General features: G+C 32.7%; 1 protein-coding gene across 1 annotated transcript in view; it reads right to left on the bottom strand.

Annotated features, from left to right (window-relative positions):
* cadpsa (Ca2+-dependent activator protein for secretion a) overlaps window positions 1–18,316 on the bottom strand; it is a 267,285-nt gene that overhangs the window by 64,557 nt on the left and 184,412 nt on the right. The window contains 5 exon segments of the mRNA XM_056467741.1: window positions 1,038–1,144; window positions 5,324–5,356; window positions 14,183–14,306; window positions 16,310–16,373; window positions 16,752–16,853. Coding sequence (XP_056323716.1) covers window positions 1,038–1,144; window positions 5,324–5,356; window positions 14,183–14,306; window positions 16,310–16,373; window positions 16,752–16,853 — 430 coding nt within the window.

Below are 18,316 nucleotides of genomic sequence, written 5' to 3'. Positions count from 1 at the left end.
CTACCTAAACAGTGCTAGCAGCCATAGGGGAAGCATTTTTTTTTAAGATGGAAAACACTTAAAAGAATAGTTTGCCCAGAAATAAATATTAACAAGGTTTTCTCATGATTATTTATATGACCTTATTTCCTCTATTAACAGAACAGAAAGGGATGGGAGGGATATATTTCAGAATTTTTCTTCCTCTACTCTTCATTCACTCAAATGGGACTCAATGTAGATCATTTTAGACAGTCCAAAAAATCATATTTAGCTAGGTTCAAATGAATCCACACAACCCTAGCTGAGAAATACATTTTATATAACACACCTAACAGATTGAAAAGAAAAAAACCTGCCCAAGAATTAAGAATTCCCAACACAAGAATTATTTTTGTGCACTTCAGCAAGTCATTGACTAATTTTTTTTATTTTTTTTATTTTTTTTGTTCAGTCATTTAAGGTGTATTATTTTTTTTCTGCTCTTTTTTTATTAATTAATCTGCAAGTTCATTAAAAATGTTAATAAAGTACAATAGATTACAATCAAAACTTTTAATTATAATCACGCTGTACTTGAAAAAAATTCTAAGGTGTAATACATTATGATACATGTATGTTTTAACAATTATTCCAGATCATTCATACATCTACAATGATTTTGAAGTGCTTTTGGAAAGTAAAATAAAGTCTGTTGGATTATTTTTACGCTCACCTTTTTTACTTACGATTTATAATGCTTTTGGGAAGCCCTATTCACTTGCATTAGATGGAGAAAAATTCTGGAATTACTGGAACATTAATTTCTCATTGGCTAAAGAAAGAAAACCATTTACATCTTGGATGGCCTGGAGGTGAGTGAATAACCCGGATATTTTCACATCATTTCAACTGTTACTTCTAGAGTTATAGTTATAATTCCAATAGTTACACTTCTGTAGTCTTATTATTCAAGCAGCAGTTTGTTTTAAAGTGTAAATCTGCTCCTGATGTACTCATTGCATGCTTGTGTATTTAGGCATGTAATATGTCAAGCATGTCATGTCTGGCACATTCACCTCTGCATGATGTTCCTCGTTTTGCTGAAGCACCTCAATGACCAGCTCGGCCAGACGGAGTGTATCCTCAAGCTTTTTGGCAGGTGTGACTAAGCGCCCTACATTTTCTGTGGCACAAAGGTACAACAGTAAATATGGACAAAAACAGAGAAAATACACAAAATACAGACTTTCTGCTCTCTAAACTACAAACTACACTCCAATTGTTTTTTTTTTATTTTTACTCACAGCATACTGTCTACAATATAGAATAATATCATACCTTTTAACAATGCTAGTAATTAAAAAGTAATGTCACTTCATAAGCATATCTGCTATCAAGAAAACTTTATAGATGTGACTTAGGATTATGCTTAAATTTTCATTTGAATTTCATAAACAATCTCTCTGGAGACAAAAAAGGAAAAACTGACTTAATGAACCACAAATTAGCTGCTGCATATATCAACTGTGCTATCTTAGTTATCAGCTTAACATAATCTTGACACTCTGTCAACACTCAGCTCTGTAGACATGAACCGTAATGAGTCAATAAAGAACAATGCAAGTATAATGAGTCAATCATGGAACTGAGGGGGGAAAAAACTGATAAAAAACAACAACAAATATGTTATAGTCATCATGCATAATGTTCAGCACATGCAGGAATACATGTCATCACATTTCTTACCTTTCTCTTTAAATACACACAGATAGCACCTTTCTTTTAAAGAGATAGTTCCCTCAAAAATGAAAATGTCCTTATCATATCTACCTTTGTGATTAATAGAAGAAAGCTACTCAAACAGGTTTGATACAAGTGGATGAGTAATTGATGGCAGAATTTTTATTTTCAGGGACTATCCCTTTAAAAGCTTATACTTAAGCTTAAAGGATCACTCCACTTTTTTATTGTAATAGGCTTTTTTACAACTCCCCTAGAGTTAAACAGTTATGTTTGACCATTTCTGAATCCATTCAGCCGATCTCTGAATTTTAGCTTAGCTTAGCATAAATTATTGAGATGGATTAGACCATTAGCATCTTGCTAAAAAAAATCAAAAACAAACTTACATAATTTTCCTGTTTAAACCTTGACGCTTCTGTAGTTACACCATGTACTAAGGCCAACAGAAATTGGACAATTGCTATTTTCTAGGCTGATGTGCTAATGCGAAATGCCAACACAATTTCACGACAATTTGTAACTTTTTGATTTAGTGGCTAGTTCGTACGAATTTATACGATCTAATTCGTACATTTTCATACTATTTGCACATCCCCCAATGACGGTTGGGTTTAGGGTTAGGTGCCACGCCTCCTTTTTAAAATCGTACAATTTCGTACGACTGAACTCATCTGAATTCATACGAATTAGCCACTAAACTGACAAAACGTAAAATACTTACGTTTTCTCGTGAGATCAGGCTTGAAATGCTAATGGTCTAATCTAATTCAATGATCTATGCTAAGCTAAGCTAAAATTCCTCTTACAAGTCTGGCTGTATGGATTAAAAGTGGTAAAATTCATCTGTTTTACTCTAGGTGACTTAGTGGAGTGTTTCTTTAAATATGTTAGTTGACAATAAGGGGAGTAGTAGCTAAGCGTTATTTTAAATTGAATTCCAACAGTACAACTGTGAAAATGGATGTGTTTATCACAACGAACACACACACAGTGTGAGGCAAATGGTAGTGTTGTTTAAAAATGAATTTGCAAAGTAAAGAGACTTCTTTGAGACCATGGTATACATGTTTTTATCTAAATATGAAGGCTTTAGTATTGGCTGAGAGGGTGTTTGGTCATTGGATTTTTGTTTGTTTATCTGCTGCTGGATTTGTTTGTGCTTTCTGGGTTTTAGAATCACTCATTATTCAACATTTGATGGAGGAAAACAAAGACAAAAGAACTATGAGGAGAAGTAATTGCATGTCAAAACAATTAACATGATTTTGAATAGTAACGCCCCTCTTAGTCAACTGTGCTTTCATCATTAAACACAAAGCACACAGCCCCTAAATGTGAATTAACCCTCTGACCTTTCCTCTAATCGCTTCTCAGTCATCTTCAGTTGCTTTTGTAAGACAGAAGACTGAGAAAAGTGTAATATTTGTGGACTTTTAAAGGGTTACTGTCCATGCAGGCACAAAATGCCATGTAGTGCAACATCAGGCACTTTAATAGAGATGAATATAAAGTGGCATTAGCATTTTGATTATTATGTTTCAAAAAGACTGTTTGGAAAACCTGATGGTGCTAATTCAAGACATTGAAGAAATGATTTCTCAACCAATTCATGATGTGCATGGTATTTTTTTTTTCTTTGATCAGAAATTTTTTTCAAGGTTTTAGAAACCATCCCACAGTGACATAACGCCACCATATTCACGCCAATGGGAAATCAGCAATATGATGTGTGGAAAAAACATTAAAAGCATTAATTGTGCATGTGTGTTGCTATTTTAATGGATAGTTCACCAAGATTTGAAAATGTACTCACTATTTACTCAACCTCAAGTGGTTACACATCTTTATGAGCTTCTTTCTTCTGTTAAAAGCTGAAAAGCTTGTACGTAAATACTATGGAAGTCAATCGGTACTGGTTTCCAACTTCAAGTTAAACGAGTTTTCTTTTGTGTTCAACAAATGAAAGAAATTGCAACACGTTCAGAACAAGTACAGAAATGAGTAAATGATGACAGAATTTTCATTTTCAGGTGAACTGTCTCTTTAACCCTGTTTATTATTTATTCATATCAGAACACTTTGCACTAAGGTTCAATTTGTAAACATTAGTTAATGAAAAAAATATATATTAATGATGACATTTTTTAATTAGAGATTTTCTTGTCATAAAATAGGGCACCATGCTTTCAAACCATTACATTTATTTAGTTAAATTATTATTTAATTAATTTAAAATCTACTATTATTGTTCATTTCAACATTCCTAAAAGCGCCATATAATGAAAAACTGTTTACCTAGGATTAACAAAAGCTCAAATGACATACCTGAGCTACAGATCTCTGAAAAAACAGACCAATAAGCACATAACATTGACTGTGTCGGTACACTTGGGATTATTAATATTAGTCTACAGCAAAATTAAGGGTATTCTATAGTAGTACAAACCTGTAAACAGCAATATGGATGATGATCATGTTTTTGGGACTCTTTTTTATTAGATATTTACTTTGTTAATTAACAGACATGGAGCAAATTATGACGGTCAGAATATCAAATGTCCACACACACATCATGACTGAGTTTATGTGAAAATCGTTTAGAAACAGTGTTATTTGACATGATTTTATGACCTGGTGGATTCCAAAACAATCGCATGAAATTCCACCAAAATAAACTAAGATCGGTATGTAATTATGCCGCGTTGTTCCAGGCTGCTGTGGAGATACAGAAGGTTAGAGATACTGTAGCTCACTACAGCTAAACTGACATCATTTGACAAAATATCGAAATTTATACTTTTTTTTTTGTTGTTGACAACTGAAGTATACTTATTTTGTGTGCTTGAATTTCAGAACACATCACAGCTCCTGTGTTTATGCTTGGCAGTTTACATCTGTGTAAGCTGCTGTGAAACAGGCAATCAGAGCAGAGCTAATCATTCATTCATCCAAATAAGGTAAAACAGACTTTTTTATTGCACTCCAGGGACAAATCCTAGGGTTATAAATGGGCATCTAAGTTCATTTCTGAAGATTTTTTGCCCAAACCTAAGACACATACGGTATCAATGCATTCTATGGCACATTTAATATTATGAAAAATATTTATATTGCATGTTATTAATTTAGAATCACAAACATTACACTCATCATACACTAAATTAACAAATGTTGTTGCATTATTAACAGTATTAATTTGCTATTTTATGAATTGTGAGATATTAACCAATGTTACAAGATTGAATCTTATAATAAAGTGTTCCTGATCTTTCTTTATCACACATTTAGTGCAGAGAAAGTATCACTTCAATCTTTAATCATAATTAATAGAGACAAACTATCAGTTTGTTATGAATTTTAGGTGTGAATTAAAGAAATACTCGCTCTGCATGTTCCATAGACTGGTAACGTTTACACACAGCTCTTACCAGCTCATGGAAAATGCATCTTCACCTGGATGCAATGCAAACACTAAAGGAGAGATTGACATAACATTGTCGCAACATTTTCATGGTTACCTTCATCACACCACGCAAATGTTGGGAGTTGGTTATGTTTTAAAGTGAAGAAGGGGTCGTTTTAAAATGAGTTTGATAGTAAGTCAGACAAAAGATGTCACCTGGATCCCTCTGATCCTTCTGAGATTTCTCTACTAAAGGAAGGAAGAAAGAAAGAAAGAAAGAGAGAAAGAAAGAAAGAAAGAAAGAAAGAAAGAAAGAAAGAAAGAAAGAAAGAAAGAAAGAAAGAAAGAAAGAAAGAAGAAAGAAAGAGAGAAAGAAAGAAAGAAAGAAAGAAAGAAAGAGAGAAAGAAAGAAAGAAAGAAAGAGAGAAAGAAAGAAAGAAAGAGAGAAAGAAAGAAAGAAAGAAAGAAAGAAAGAAAGAAAGAAAGAAAGAAAGAAAGAAAGAAAGAAAGAAAGAAAGAAAGAAAGAAAGAAAAAGAAAAAGAAAGAGGAGAACAAGCGGGAGAGAGAAAATGAAGAAGAGGTCAGCTTTGTTTTTGTTTCAGATGTGAGATCTGATGGAGAAGTAGATAGAGAAGGAAACAAAGAGGAGAGTGAAGAAAGAGCTGACAGTGACAGACCTGTGCTTCACTGTGTCATTCACTGAGGGAAACACTACAAGAGGGAAAACAAACCTTTTAAACGGCTGTAAAAGTCCAGTGAAATTATAATATAGTTAATAAAACAATCATAACTGTAAAATAGTAAAATATACTTGCTTAAAACATAAAAAAGATTTCCAAATTAAATCAGACTATAGTATAAATCTAAGGAAAGTAAACTATAGAGTAATTAAATCAATTTGGCAGCAATTTGCACAGTGATCTCTGGCTATAATGACACATTACTTAAAACATAAATTGAGTGATATTACTGTTTTTACAATGCAAATAAAAGTAATGAAAATTATTTTTTGATTGGTTTGTTATTTTGACAACTGTTGCTAGTGTGTTTATATATATATATATATATATATATATATATATATATATATATATATATATATATATATATATATATATATATATATATATATATTTATAGTTGAAGTCAAAATTATTAGCCCCCTCCCTGTTTATTTTTCCCCAATTTCTGTTTTACGGAGAGAAGATTTGTTTAACACATTTCTAAACATAATAGTTTTAATAACTTATTTCTAGTAACTGATTTATTTTATCTTTGTCATGTTGACAGTAAATAATATTTGACTAGATATTTTTCAAGATACTTCTATACAGCTTAAAGTGGCATTTAAGGCTTAACTAGGTTAACTAGGTTAACTAGGCAGGTTAGGGTAATTAGGTAAGTTATTGTATAGCGATGATTTGTTCTGTAGACTATCGAAGAAAAATATAGCTTAAAGGGGCTAAAATTTTTGACCTTAAATAGTTCTTAAAAAAATTTAAAACTGCTATTATTCTAGCTAAAATAAAACAAATAAGACTTTCTCCAGAAGGAAAACTATTATCAGACATACTATTATATAACAGTTCTGTCTGGTTCTCGAATCTGATTGGCTGATATCCAAGCAAAATTCTGCAGTATCAGAACTCGTACAGTCTCCTTACCCTTCTGTATTACTCTGCTAACATAGGGTGACAGCAGATCAATAAACTCACTTCAGTTTGACAAATATTACAGCTGTTGGACAACAAAATGTAATTTTGAGGTTATTTTAGGTGAGAATGTACTTGTTTATATTTCAACTATGCAGTTTAGTTATAATGATAGTGCCTACTTTAAATATTTATAATTTTAGAGATACAGCGTGTCGCCATCTATTAGCCCGTCATACTGAGCAGAGCAAAGACGGTTGAATTTGTCCATCCACAAGATGGCGACAGACAGGACATAATAAGCCCTTAGAGTAGAAAAACTACACGTAATTTCAAACTACAGCTGATCAAATCATTATAAAACTGGTAAGTGACACTATAAGTTGATATCTCTCTTTTGTATGTTGTAGTGCTGTATTTATAACAAAGTTATTGTAGTGTATTGATTGTGAGATGGGACTCACATATTAGGAATATATGTATTTTGTGTTGACACTCTTTGTATAACCCTGAGTTACTTTTTGGTTATATGTGTTTGTTTCTAATGATTCTCCTGTTTTTGCTACTGCAGACTAGTTCAATAAAAAAAAGAAAGAAGAAATGCCCGCATGTGTTTAGCGTTTTTCCTTATCGCAAACACAATAGTAATCTGGTAGTGATTTCGCTGCTTTGGCTTTTTTGGGGTTAATTATTGTGATATCCCGATTGCAATAGATAAATACTGGGAAATTACTCTAGACTGATGGCATTGCATGCTGTTCAGCATTATTATCTTAAAATGTCAGCAAAATCACCTGTTTTGTCATCACTTTAGATATTATGCTAATCATTCAAACACTAGCTCTAAAGTGATGTTGGTGAAGTAGTAACGGTTCTTGCTAATCTGGCGCCACCTGCAGATGTGAAGAAATGTTGTAAGAAAGTAGTTCCTCATACTAAAGGATTTTTAGACTCTCCGTGTTTGCTTTTCTTTTTTTTTGTACCCAAATATGCCGTTGAACTGTTGTATAAACGCAATATCACACTCGTAGCAGTGCGATATGGCTGTATATTGTCACTAGTGGGACACTAAGGCCATTCAGCCTCCCACCAGTGCCGATATACAGCCATGTCGCACTGCTACTTGTGTGATTTTGCTTATATATCTTGCAAATTACAATGAATACATGTATGAGCACATAAAAATCACTACAAGCACATGTATAAGTACATTAAACTTAAATATGAGTACATTCTGTAATTGTAATGGTACTTCAGTAAAGTGGAAATACCTGTATACCAATACAATTCAACTACTCAAGTACTATACATCCCTTCTTTTATAAAACATTTAAAAAATAATAAATATAGAATTCTATATAATTCTTTCGGAAATCTTCTATAAAGTTGACATCTCTTACAAACATGTCTGAAACCAAATTAACCCAAGAAACAAGCAATTACCCAAATCACACACACAAATATAGTGAAGACGCACAGTGAAAAGCTGTTGAAGTGACAAAAAACATACAGCTTGAAAACATGTTTTGATACACAATGACTCCAAAAATCCCTGTGACTGGAGGTGATTTCAATTATTTACATTCACCCTGTACCTGACCAGAACTGTAAACCTGGGACACATCGATAAAAAAAACGACAAAGGTGGGGAGAAGTGACTTACACAAAAGCAAAGTAAAAATGCATTCAAGTCACAAACAGAAAGAATAAGCATAAAACAAGCCGACTCTGATCAATCCACAGAAAGAGCTGTGACTGATTCACTCAACTGAAGATCCAATACTCACACACTTAAAGAAAAAAAGGCAAGCAGACGAGAAGAGGACAGAAAGGAAATGAAGAACTGAAGTTTGGGAGGCGGAAGTGATGGAGTGGCTCCGGATGAGCAGGGTACTCACGAATGGTTAAATCCATCACTTGTGACGCCAAACAGAAGACAGGATGCTCATACATTTCTCTCTTTTTCCCTATAAAAGAGGATCGGGGCATGCAAGAGCAAGGGGTCAGAGGAGAAAGAGAGAGGAAGAAGCACAACGGCTGCATGGGCACTAAAGAGGCTTCTGACCAAATTTAGTAGCATGCAAAGCTGCCTGGCAGGGTTGGTGAAAGGCTAGCAAACTACTGTATCTGGATGTTTATTTGGAATTATTCTACAATATTTGGGGTCAGTTAATCTTGATATGATCTATGGCTCAGTGTACAGTTGAAGTCAGAATTATTAGCCCCCCTGAATTATTAGCCCCTGTTTATTTTTTCCCCATTTTCTGTTTAACGAAAAGATTTTTTTGATGGGGTTTTATGATGACAGTAAATAATATTTTACTAAATATTTTTCAAGACACTTCTATACAGCTTAAAGTGACATTTAAAGGCTTAACTTTGTTAATTAGGTTAACTAGGCAGGTTAGGGTAATTAGGCAAGTTATTGTATAATGCTGGTTTGTTCTGTAGACTATGGAAAAAAATATAGCTTAAAGGGGCTAATAATTTTGACCTTAAAATGTTTTTCAAAAAATTCAAAACTGCTTTTATTCTAGCCGAAATAAAACAAATAAGACTTTCTCCGGAAGAAAAAATATTACCAAATATACTGTAAAAATTTCCTTGCCCAGTTTAACATATTTTGGGAAATATTTAAAAAAAGAAAAAAATCAAAGAGGGGCTAATAATTCTGACTCCAACTGTATATGTGGTTAAAGGAAAATGGTCTCAACACTCAGGAATAAAACAAACTAGATGTTAATTTAGCCTTCTGAGTTGGGTTTTTGCGGATAATTTATCCCAAGCCTGAATTTTCTTCCTAAGAAAACTTATTAAATAAAAGCTGCATGTCTATAAACAATATGTTACTATTCATAACAAATTATTCATTTTATTTGACACATTCACTATGCAAATAGTTTAGAACAATTATATTTTAATTGAATATTAGACTATTTAATCTCTTTAATTTGTTATTTTAGATTTACATTGATAACGCTTTAAAATAAAGGTCCATTAGTTAATGTTAGCTAATGTATTCACTAACATGAACAAACTATTAGTAATACATTTATTACTGTATTTGTTCATGTTTGTTAACACTGGTTAATGTTATTTAAGTTAATTAATCTTAGTTAATTATAACTCAGTGCATTAACTAATGTAAACAAGCAACTTTTTATTTTAATAATCCATTAGTTAATGTTGAAATATGATTAATGAATGATTTACAAGATTATTCAAACTTAGTTAATGTTAGTAAATACATTAACTAATAGACCATTTAAAGTGTTACCTATACATTTATGGCAACACTTTAGTTTAAGTAACAATTCACACCACTTACTATACTGGCTCATTATCTGCCGTAACTTATTTACAGTTTATTAGCATGAATGAAGTTAATGTATGATCTTATTTTACATTCCTAATCCTACCCAATAACTTTTACCTTACAAGCTATTAATGAGCAGATAATTAGTGGTTTATTGAGCTAAAAGTCTTAGTTAATGGTTTGTTAATATTGTGAACTGTACATTAAAATAAAGTGTGACCAAATTTATTAATGGATTACTTTGTTAGTATCATTATAATATATTTAACAATAATAATAACCATTTATTTGTTACTATTTGTTTCTGAAAGTGTCTTAGACTTATTGATTATTTAATAAAAAACAGTACAACTATTTTTTAACTGCATATTTGTTGTGCATGAACTATTTTCTAAATTGCAAAGAAATCTTCCTTATACTAATGGTAAATAGTTATTGTGTGAAATATGGTTTGCAAACACTATTATTATTCATTTTTAGTCATTTCAGACTTGGTGTACCTTGCTATTGGTTTTAGCTTCTGTTGAGTCCTACTCCTGTATTTAAGTTATTGTCTGCAGAAATCTTTTGTTTTGGTCAGTTAGGGTTAGTACCAAAGTCACATTGAGTTTAGTAGTCAGCAATCAACAGGTCAGTATAGGGAAAAACAAAGATGTCATCAGGTTAAGAGATACTAAGGTCTTCTCCTTCAGTATCTGCAGTCACGTTTCTTCATAAACATGGACGGCCACAGTTTACATTTCAGATAAGATTAAAACTTCCATCCAGTCAACAACTATTTGATCACCTGTGTTTTTCTATAAGCAGTCCATGTCTATGAGAGAAACTATCTCACATTCAACACACCACTGGGTGTTGCTGGAGAGTTGCACCAGATATTGGCTTCTCAAACTGACCCCAAATCAAAAGAGAAGCCAATAAACAAGGAGGAAGTGCAGTAGAAGTATGGGGTTAGTTTGGTTTCATTATTCCAAAAAAGAAAAAGATTATGATCTTAAATTTGAATGTAAGTCAATAAACAAAAATTATTCACAAATAAATGGAATGATATACGTAAAGATTTATAAATTTACAAATAAACAATATAATATTTGAGAATAAAACATATCCACAAAAGCATTATTGGTCAAAAGTATGGGATATTTTAAAGGTTAAAAGCCTATTCTAGAATTCCAAGCAAAAACAAATAGGTTCAGAAATAAATAAGTGCAGTAATAAATAAATAAGTAAACAAATGCATAAATAAATGAATAAATAAATGATAAATGCATAGATAGATAGATAGATAGATAGATAGATAGATAGATAGATAGATAGATAGATAGATAGATAGATAGATAGATAGATAGATAGATAGATAGATAGATAGATAGATAGATAGATAGATAGATAGATAGATAGATAGATAGATAGGTAGGAAGGCAGGTAGGTAGGTAGATAGATGATAGATAGATAGATAGATAGATAGATAGATAGATAGATAGATAGACAGACAGACAGACAGACAGACAGACAGACAGACAGACAGACAGACAGACAGACAGACAGACAGACAGACAGACAGACAGACAGACAGACAGACAGACAGACAGACAGACAGACAGATAGATAGATAGATAGATAGATAGATAGATAGATAGATAGATAGATAGATAGATAGATAGATAGATAGATAGGAAGGCAGGTAGGTAGGTAGATAGATGATAGATAGATAGATAGATAGATAGATAGATAGATAGACAGACAGACAGACAGACAGACAGACAGACAGACAGACAGACAGACAGACAGACAGACAGACAGACAGACAGACAGACAGACAGACAGACAGATAGATAGATAGATAGATAGATAGATAGATAGATAGATAGATAGATAGATAGATAGATAGATAGATAGATAGATAGATAGATAGATAGATAGGTAGGAAGGCAGGTAGGTAGGTAGATAGATGATAGATAGATAGATAGATAGATAGATAGATAGACAGACAGACAGACAGACAGACAGACAGACAGACAGACAGACAGACAGACAGACAGACAGACAGACAGACAGACAGATAGATAGACAGACAGATAGATAGATAGATAGATAGATAGATAGATAGATAGATAGATAGATAGATAGATAGATAGATAGATAGATAGATAGATAGATTAAATTAAGAAATTAATTTAAGTTTAAAGTATAAAATATAAATGAAAAATACATGCAGAAAATAATAAATGAAGGGAAAATAATTAATTAATTAATTTAGGAAAAATAATAATTTAAAAGTACATTATCTACATGTTTTATTAAATCAAATAATATTGCATTTATGTATTTATTTTTGCATTTTTCTTTGGACCTCCATACTATTCTACTCACAAATTATACAAAAAATACATAAATAAACATTAAATTGCTAAATATTCATGCACTTAAGAAGTAAAACTGGTATAATATAAACATTTTCATATTATTTTTATGAATAATCTTCAGTGTCAAAACGGCTTGCTCATTTGATTTTGTCAGATGCATGATCTTTTTATTTATTTGTGAGTCAAGCACATTTTTTGTGAACCATACATTTGCATATCTCATTTTATTTATTTGTGAATGTGTTTCATTTTATTTAATCGGTTTATTAATTTGTAGATCATTCATTTTGACTACTGTAACAAATCTAACCCCATAATGGAGAGACAGTGAGAGATAAGGAGAAAAAGAAAGAGGGACAAAAGACAGAGAAAGCCAGTAGAAGGCAGTGAATCTGCAGTAAACAGATGAAGCAGGGGAGCTGGAAAAATTATGAAAAGCTGGAAAGAAGTTTGTTTATTTTCTTTACATTAAATTATTCTAGAACTACAGTTAAAGCTACTTTAAACCACAGGAAAGAGGCAAACATCCAGAGAGGGCAGCAAGAAACCATCGAGCAGAGCACTCGGGCCAGGGTTGGAGAGAGGGAATTGAATGCATTTTTACTTACAAACTTCTAGAAAGGACTAAAACAAACCTGGAACAATACATACTTGTTCAAAAAGTAAGGAATGGGTCATAAAAGATTGTAGATGATGCTTTTGATTCTTAAAAATAATAATAATAATAATAAAATAAATATTTATAAATAATAATCATAATAAGCTGTTCATTCCGCTGTGACGACCACAGATTATTAAAGGGACTAAGCCAGAAAGAAAACAAATGAATGAATAATCATAATAATAAAATGCCAACAACATGGGGTCATAAAATAATAACTTAATAAAACTTTCCCTAATTAATATATTTATTAACCAAAACCAAAAACGTACAGCTTCTAAAATAATAATAATAATAATAATAATAATAATAATAATAATAAAAACACAGGAATATCAACTTAAAATAATAAACATTTCCTGATTAATATTTTTATTACCATAAAATGTCACTAATCTCAAACTTTATTAGGCTTATATAATAATAATAATAATAATAATAATAATAATAATAATAATAATAATAATAATAATAATAATAATAATAATAATAATACAATATGGGTTCATAAAATAATAAATTATTAAAATAATAAACCTTTCTTAATGAGTATATATACTACCAAACAGTTTTATTAATCTAAAATGTATAGCTTATAAAAAAATAAAAAATAAATAATAATAATAATAATAATAATAATAATAATAATAAAACATTGGGTCATAAAATGATAATTTATTAAAATAATAAACCTTTCTTAATAATTATTTTTATTACCACACAATTTTGTGAATCTGCAATTTACAGCGTATATAATAATAATAATAATAATAATAATACATGAGATCATTTAAATATTACAAATAAAAATATATAAATTTCTATAACTTATATGAAAAATCACAAGATAACATATTGACTTCCCATGAATCCTCCTTAAACTACTGAATAAGACAACATAAAAAGCCATAACACACCAACACTGAACTTTCCTGTTTTGAAATAAACAATATCAGTGGCATTTCATCACGACTTCTGTATAATGGGGGTTAGTTACCTATCACTGTTGTTAAGCACAGTTTCAAAGACAGGAATATGCACTGTGTTGCTGAAAAGAAGGAGAAACACAAGCTTCCTACCTTCCACCTTGGCATATTCTGAGAGGCGCTGATAGTTGACTAAAGCCGCCTGCTCCAGACAATTGCGGATCACAGCCTTCACCTCATCCTGAGGAACCGGGGTCACAATGTCCTTCATCAGGACCTGAAAAACACCACAAATAAACTGCATGTTCACTTTAGATAGTAACTGGGTTTTTGAAACTGACATTTACTTATAGATTATTCAATATAATTAACATAATACAGTTGAAGCCAAAATTATTAGCCCTCTTGTATTGTTTTTATTTTTTTTTCAATTTTTTTCAAACATTACCCAAGTTCTGAGCGGGGACATTTTCACAGTTTTTCCTATATTATTTTTTCATTATTTTCTTCTGTAAAAAAGAGCCTTCTTTCGTTTAGTTTGGCTGTTATAAAAGCTGTTTAATTAAAATAATAATAATAATGTCAATATTATTAAGCCCTTGAGTGATTCTTTTTTTTCTGATTGGCTATTATTCAATCATTATCCAATGACTTGCTTAACCTAACTTGATCAACCCAAATCATCTAGTTAAGTCTCTAAAGTTTGCTTTAAAGGGCACCTATGGTAAAAAATCTACTTTTTAAGCTGTTTGGACAGACATATGTGCATTGATGGTGTATAGACCGTCATATTGGGGTGACGGTCAGTGCCCAGTGCTTTTTTTCAATTTAACAACATAAAAAACTGTGGACCAATTGACACGGTTTTCAAACCGACCGCAACTTTACGTAGGAGTGTGGTCCCCCCGCCCACCAATATTGATTGACAGGCGCGTCATCATATCCTCAGTTTGTTGATTCACGTCCGCCATTTTCAGCGTGAGTCGAAGCGATATCACTAAAGGAACACTCTTGCTCTATTTTTAGATGCAAGGCTCATTGGGCTCAACACAAGATCAATATTCTCCACATTATCACTCTAATCGGAATTATTGGTTGTATCTTTAGGTAGGTTTGCAAACATATGTACTTCTCATTGAGTCTACCTTATACTTCAGCCGTTTACATTTCTCACGATCCCAGAAGCTCCCTGTGATCTTAACTAGCATGCGTTTTAGAATTCTAAACATAGGTATCTATCAGGGTACTCTCAAGTCGACGGCTGGGCACCGCGGACCACTGCAGAAACCTATGTTTAGAATTCAAAAATGCATGGCGCGACGATTCGGGACACGTCATGTTTCTGTGCCACAGAGAGTGTCTGGTGTGCCGTGTCGCGGCTTCGAGCAGCGCATCCGGTGCCTCAGTCAAAGTTAATTCAGTGTGCGTGGTTATTAGTTTCTGTGTACAAGCTTGGCACTTGAAACTAGCACACAGTTGGCTGTAAAACTGTACAAAGGCACAAATGATTTTGTACTCTCTGCTTGGTCTGTGTCAGAGTCGTACATGTACGACTGAATGGTGATCCTCTCACTCCAGCTTTTTCTCTGTCTGCCTGTCAGACTCTGTTGCAAACGCAGAGCGGGTGAGCTCATGGCCCCGCCCCCTTGTTACGTTGGGCGGGAAGCCGAAACTAGTCTACATGTGAAGCAACACACCCATAAATCAGAGAACTGTGGACACGCCCCCAACATGACACTTTTTAACACATTATAATAAAAAAATCTGAATTGTGTTTTAAACTGAACCTAAACTGGCACACTCAGAAGAACCATAATATTAATATTAAATCATTAAAAAGAGGTAAACTATGTGCCCTTTAAGCTGATTACTAGTATCTTGCAAAATAACTAGAAAATATTTTGTACCTTCATCATGATGAAGACAAAAGAAATTAGTTATAAAAAATATTAGATTTAAATATGTGTTGAAAAAAATAAGCAGCACCTGAAAAATATCTAAACTGTACATAAAATGAATTGAATGAATTAACAGTTTAATTTTATACTTCAATATATTCAATAACATAATTAATATTTTATCATTATGATTTTTTTGTTTTATTTTCATGTTTTTAATAGATTTTTATTTCATTTTATTTCAAGTATAAATATGTTTTTATTTTGTTTACCATGATATATAATCAAATAATGTATATAATATCTGAAAATAGACTGCATTCTCTAATTAAGTAAGCAAAACAGTGAGTGCAAGATAAAATTGCTAAAGATAAGAACACACCCTCTCAAGCAGTGACAACGTGGCTTTTAAGGCTCCCTCTGGCCGTCCAAATGGAAAGCAATACCTTTAGAAAGAACATTTTACAGGTGGTTAAAATCTACTTGTAAATACTAACATATTCAACATCGCTAGAAATTTCCATAGAGAACAAAAATATTTTTGTTCTTCATTTATAAGTACAGTTTTAGCTTCTGCAAACTCCTTTGTAAAAGATAGTAATTGGATATGTAGTTTTACCTTGCATATATAAATATACACATACATACATACACATTTAGCAGTATATTTATGCATTAAAATTTAGAATTTCTCTGGTCTATATTCTGGATTTATTCTGTAAACAACTGATGACAGTTCCTGCAAATTGGAATAATAAACATTGTCATTTAGAGCATAAATTAACAATAAGTCAAAATAACAAAACTGACTGACAATGATGTACCTGAAGTGTGTGATCTGGTTTTCGAGCAGGACCCGCAGTCGTTCTTTGATCTCCTCGAAATGTTCCTTCTCATTGACTAAAACCGTACCGATTCCATCAGGCCTTATGGAAAACACACGCACGCACACACATACACACAAAGAAAATACAAATAAATGACACCGCTCCTCTCATTGTGATAATAAGAGGCGCTGATACAATCGCAAGGTCTCATGAAGGATCACAAACAGGCCACAGATGACTATTATACTCACAGTATAAATAAAGTTCCACTTATGGCTGCCTTATTTATGTGCACAGTTTAGAAAGTGTGTTTTAGTGAGAGATTCCAGCAACTGCTTAACTCTTTAAATAACAGTATTGATTATTACAGAGGGGAAAAACAGCAAGAATAAGACACTACTTCTATTCCTGGAAGAGCCAAAGCTGTTTATTATACTTTTCTATGCATTCATGTTATGTGTAAAGGTTCTATAAAGACTTTTGCATGTACTTAAAAATATTTATATAATAATAATTCTTTACATTTATATAGCGCTTTTCTGGACACTCAAAGCACTTTACACGTTTGGGGGAATCTCCTCATCCACCACCAGTGTGTAGCATCAACCTGGATGACATGACGGCAGCCATATTGCACCAGACTGCACACCAAACACCAGCTGATTGGTGGAGAAGAGACAGAGTGTTGAAGCCAATTATGATATGGGGATGGTTAGGAGGTCACGATGGACAGAGGCCAGTGGGAAAATTTGGTTAGGATGCCGGGATTAAACCCCTACTCTTTTTCGAAGAACATCCTGGGATTTTTTAGATAGTAAGGACCTCATCTTCTGAAAGACGGCACTCACTGAGCAGTATAGAGTCTCCATCAATATACTGGGGCATTAGGACCCACACAGACCACAGGTTAAGCACCCCCTTCTGGTCTCATTAACACCACTTACAACAGCAACCTAGCTTTCACAGGTGGTCTTCCATCCAGGACTGTCTTCTCTAAAATTAATATCTATTTGTGAACAAAATTAAATATGTAAATCTGGTATATCGGGTGTTTTTATGGAAAACTTTTGTGGATTTTTTCTTTGTTGTGGATGCAGGTGATATACAGAACGTCAAACCAAAAACCAAAATGCAAAACAAAAATACAAAAAATCCCCCAAAACCACAAAAAAATCATGAAAATAAAAACCACAAAACAAAACTACAAAAGCAACAAAGAACAAAACACACACACACACACAGCACGCACGCACACACGCACACACACACACACACAGGGGCGTAGCAACCGGGGGGGACACGTCCCCCTCACTTTTTGGAAACAGGTTACTCTGTCCCCCGACTGGCCCACACGTTTTATTTGACCTAGCGGCCGCAAGTGTTCTCTGATTTGTTACTTGATTTGAGTGAACGATCACTCAGCCAATCACAGCGCGAATCTCTTGAACGTCTGCCACAAGCTTTATTCATTCACTTTGCAGTCAAAGACAGGGATGATGCAGAAGGGAGCAACAGCTACAGCTGGGTAAATCACGGTAAATCACTAACGTTACAGAATCCTA

This window comes from Danio aesculapii, chromosome 11 (assembly GCF_903798145.1).
Source record: "Danio aesculapii chromosome 11, fDanAes4.1, whole genome shotgun sequence".
NCBI classification, from domain to species: Eukaryota; Metazoa; Chordata; class Actinopteri; order Cypriniformes; family Danionidae; genus Danio; species Danio aesculapii.
This window is presented reverse-complemented; position numbering and strand designations above follow the sequence as displayed.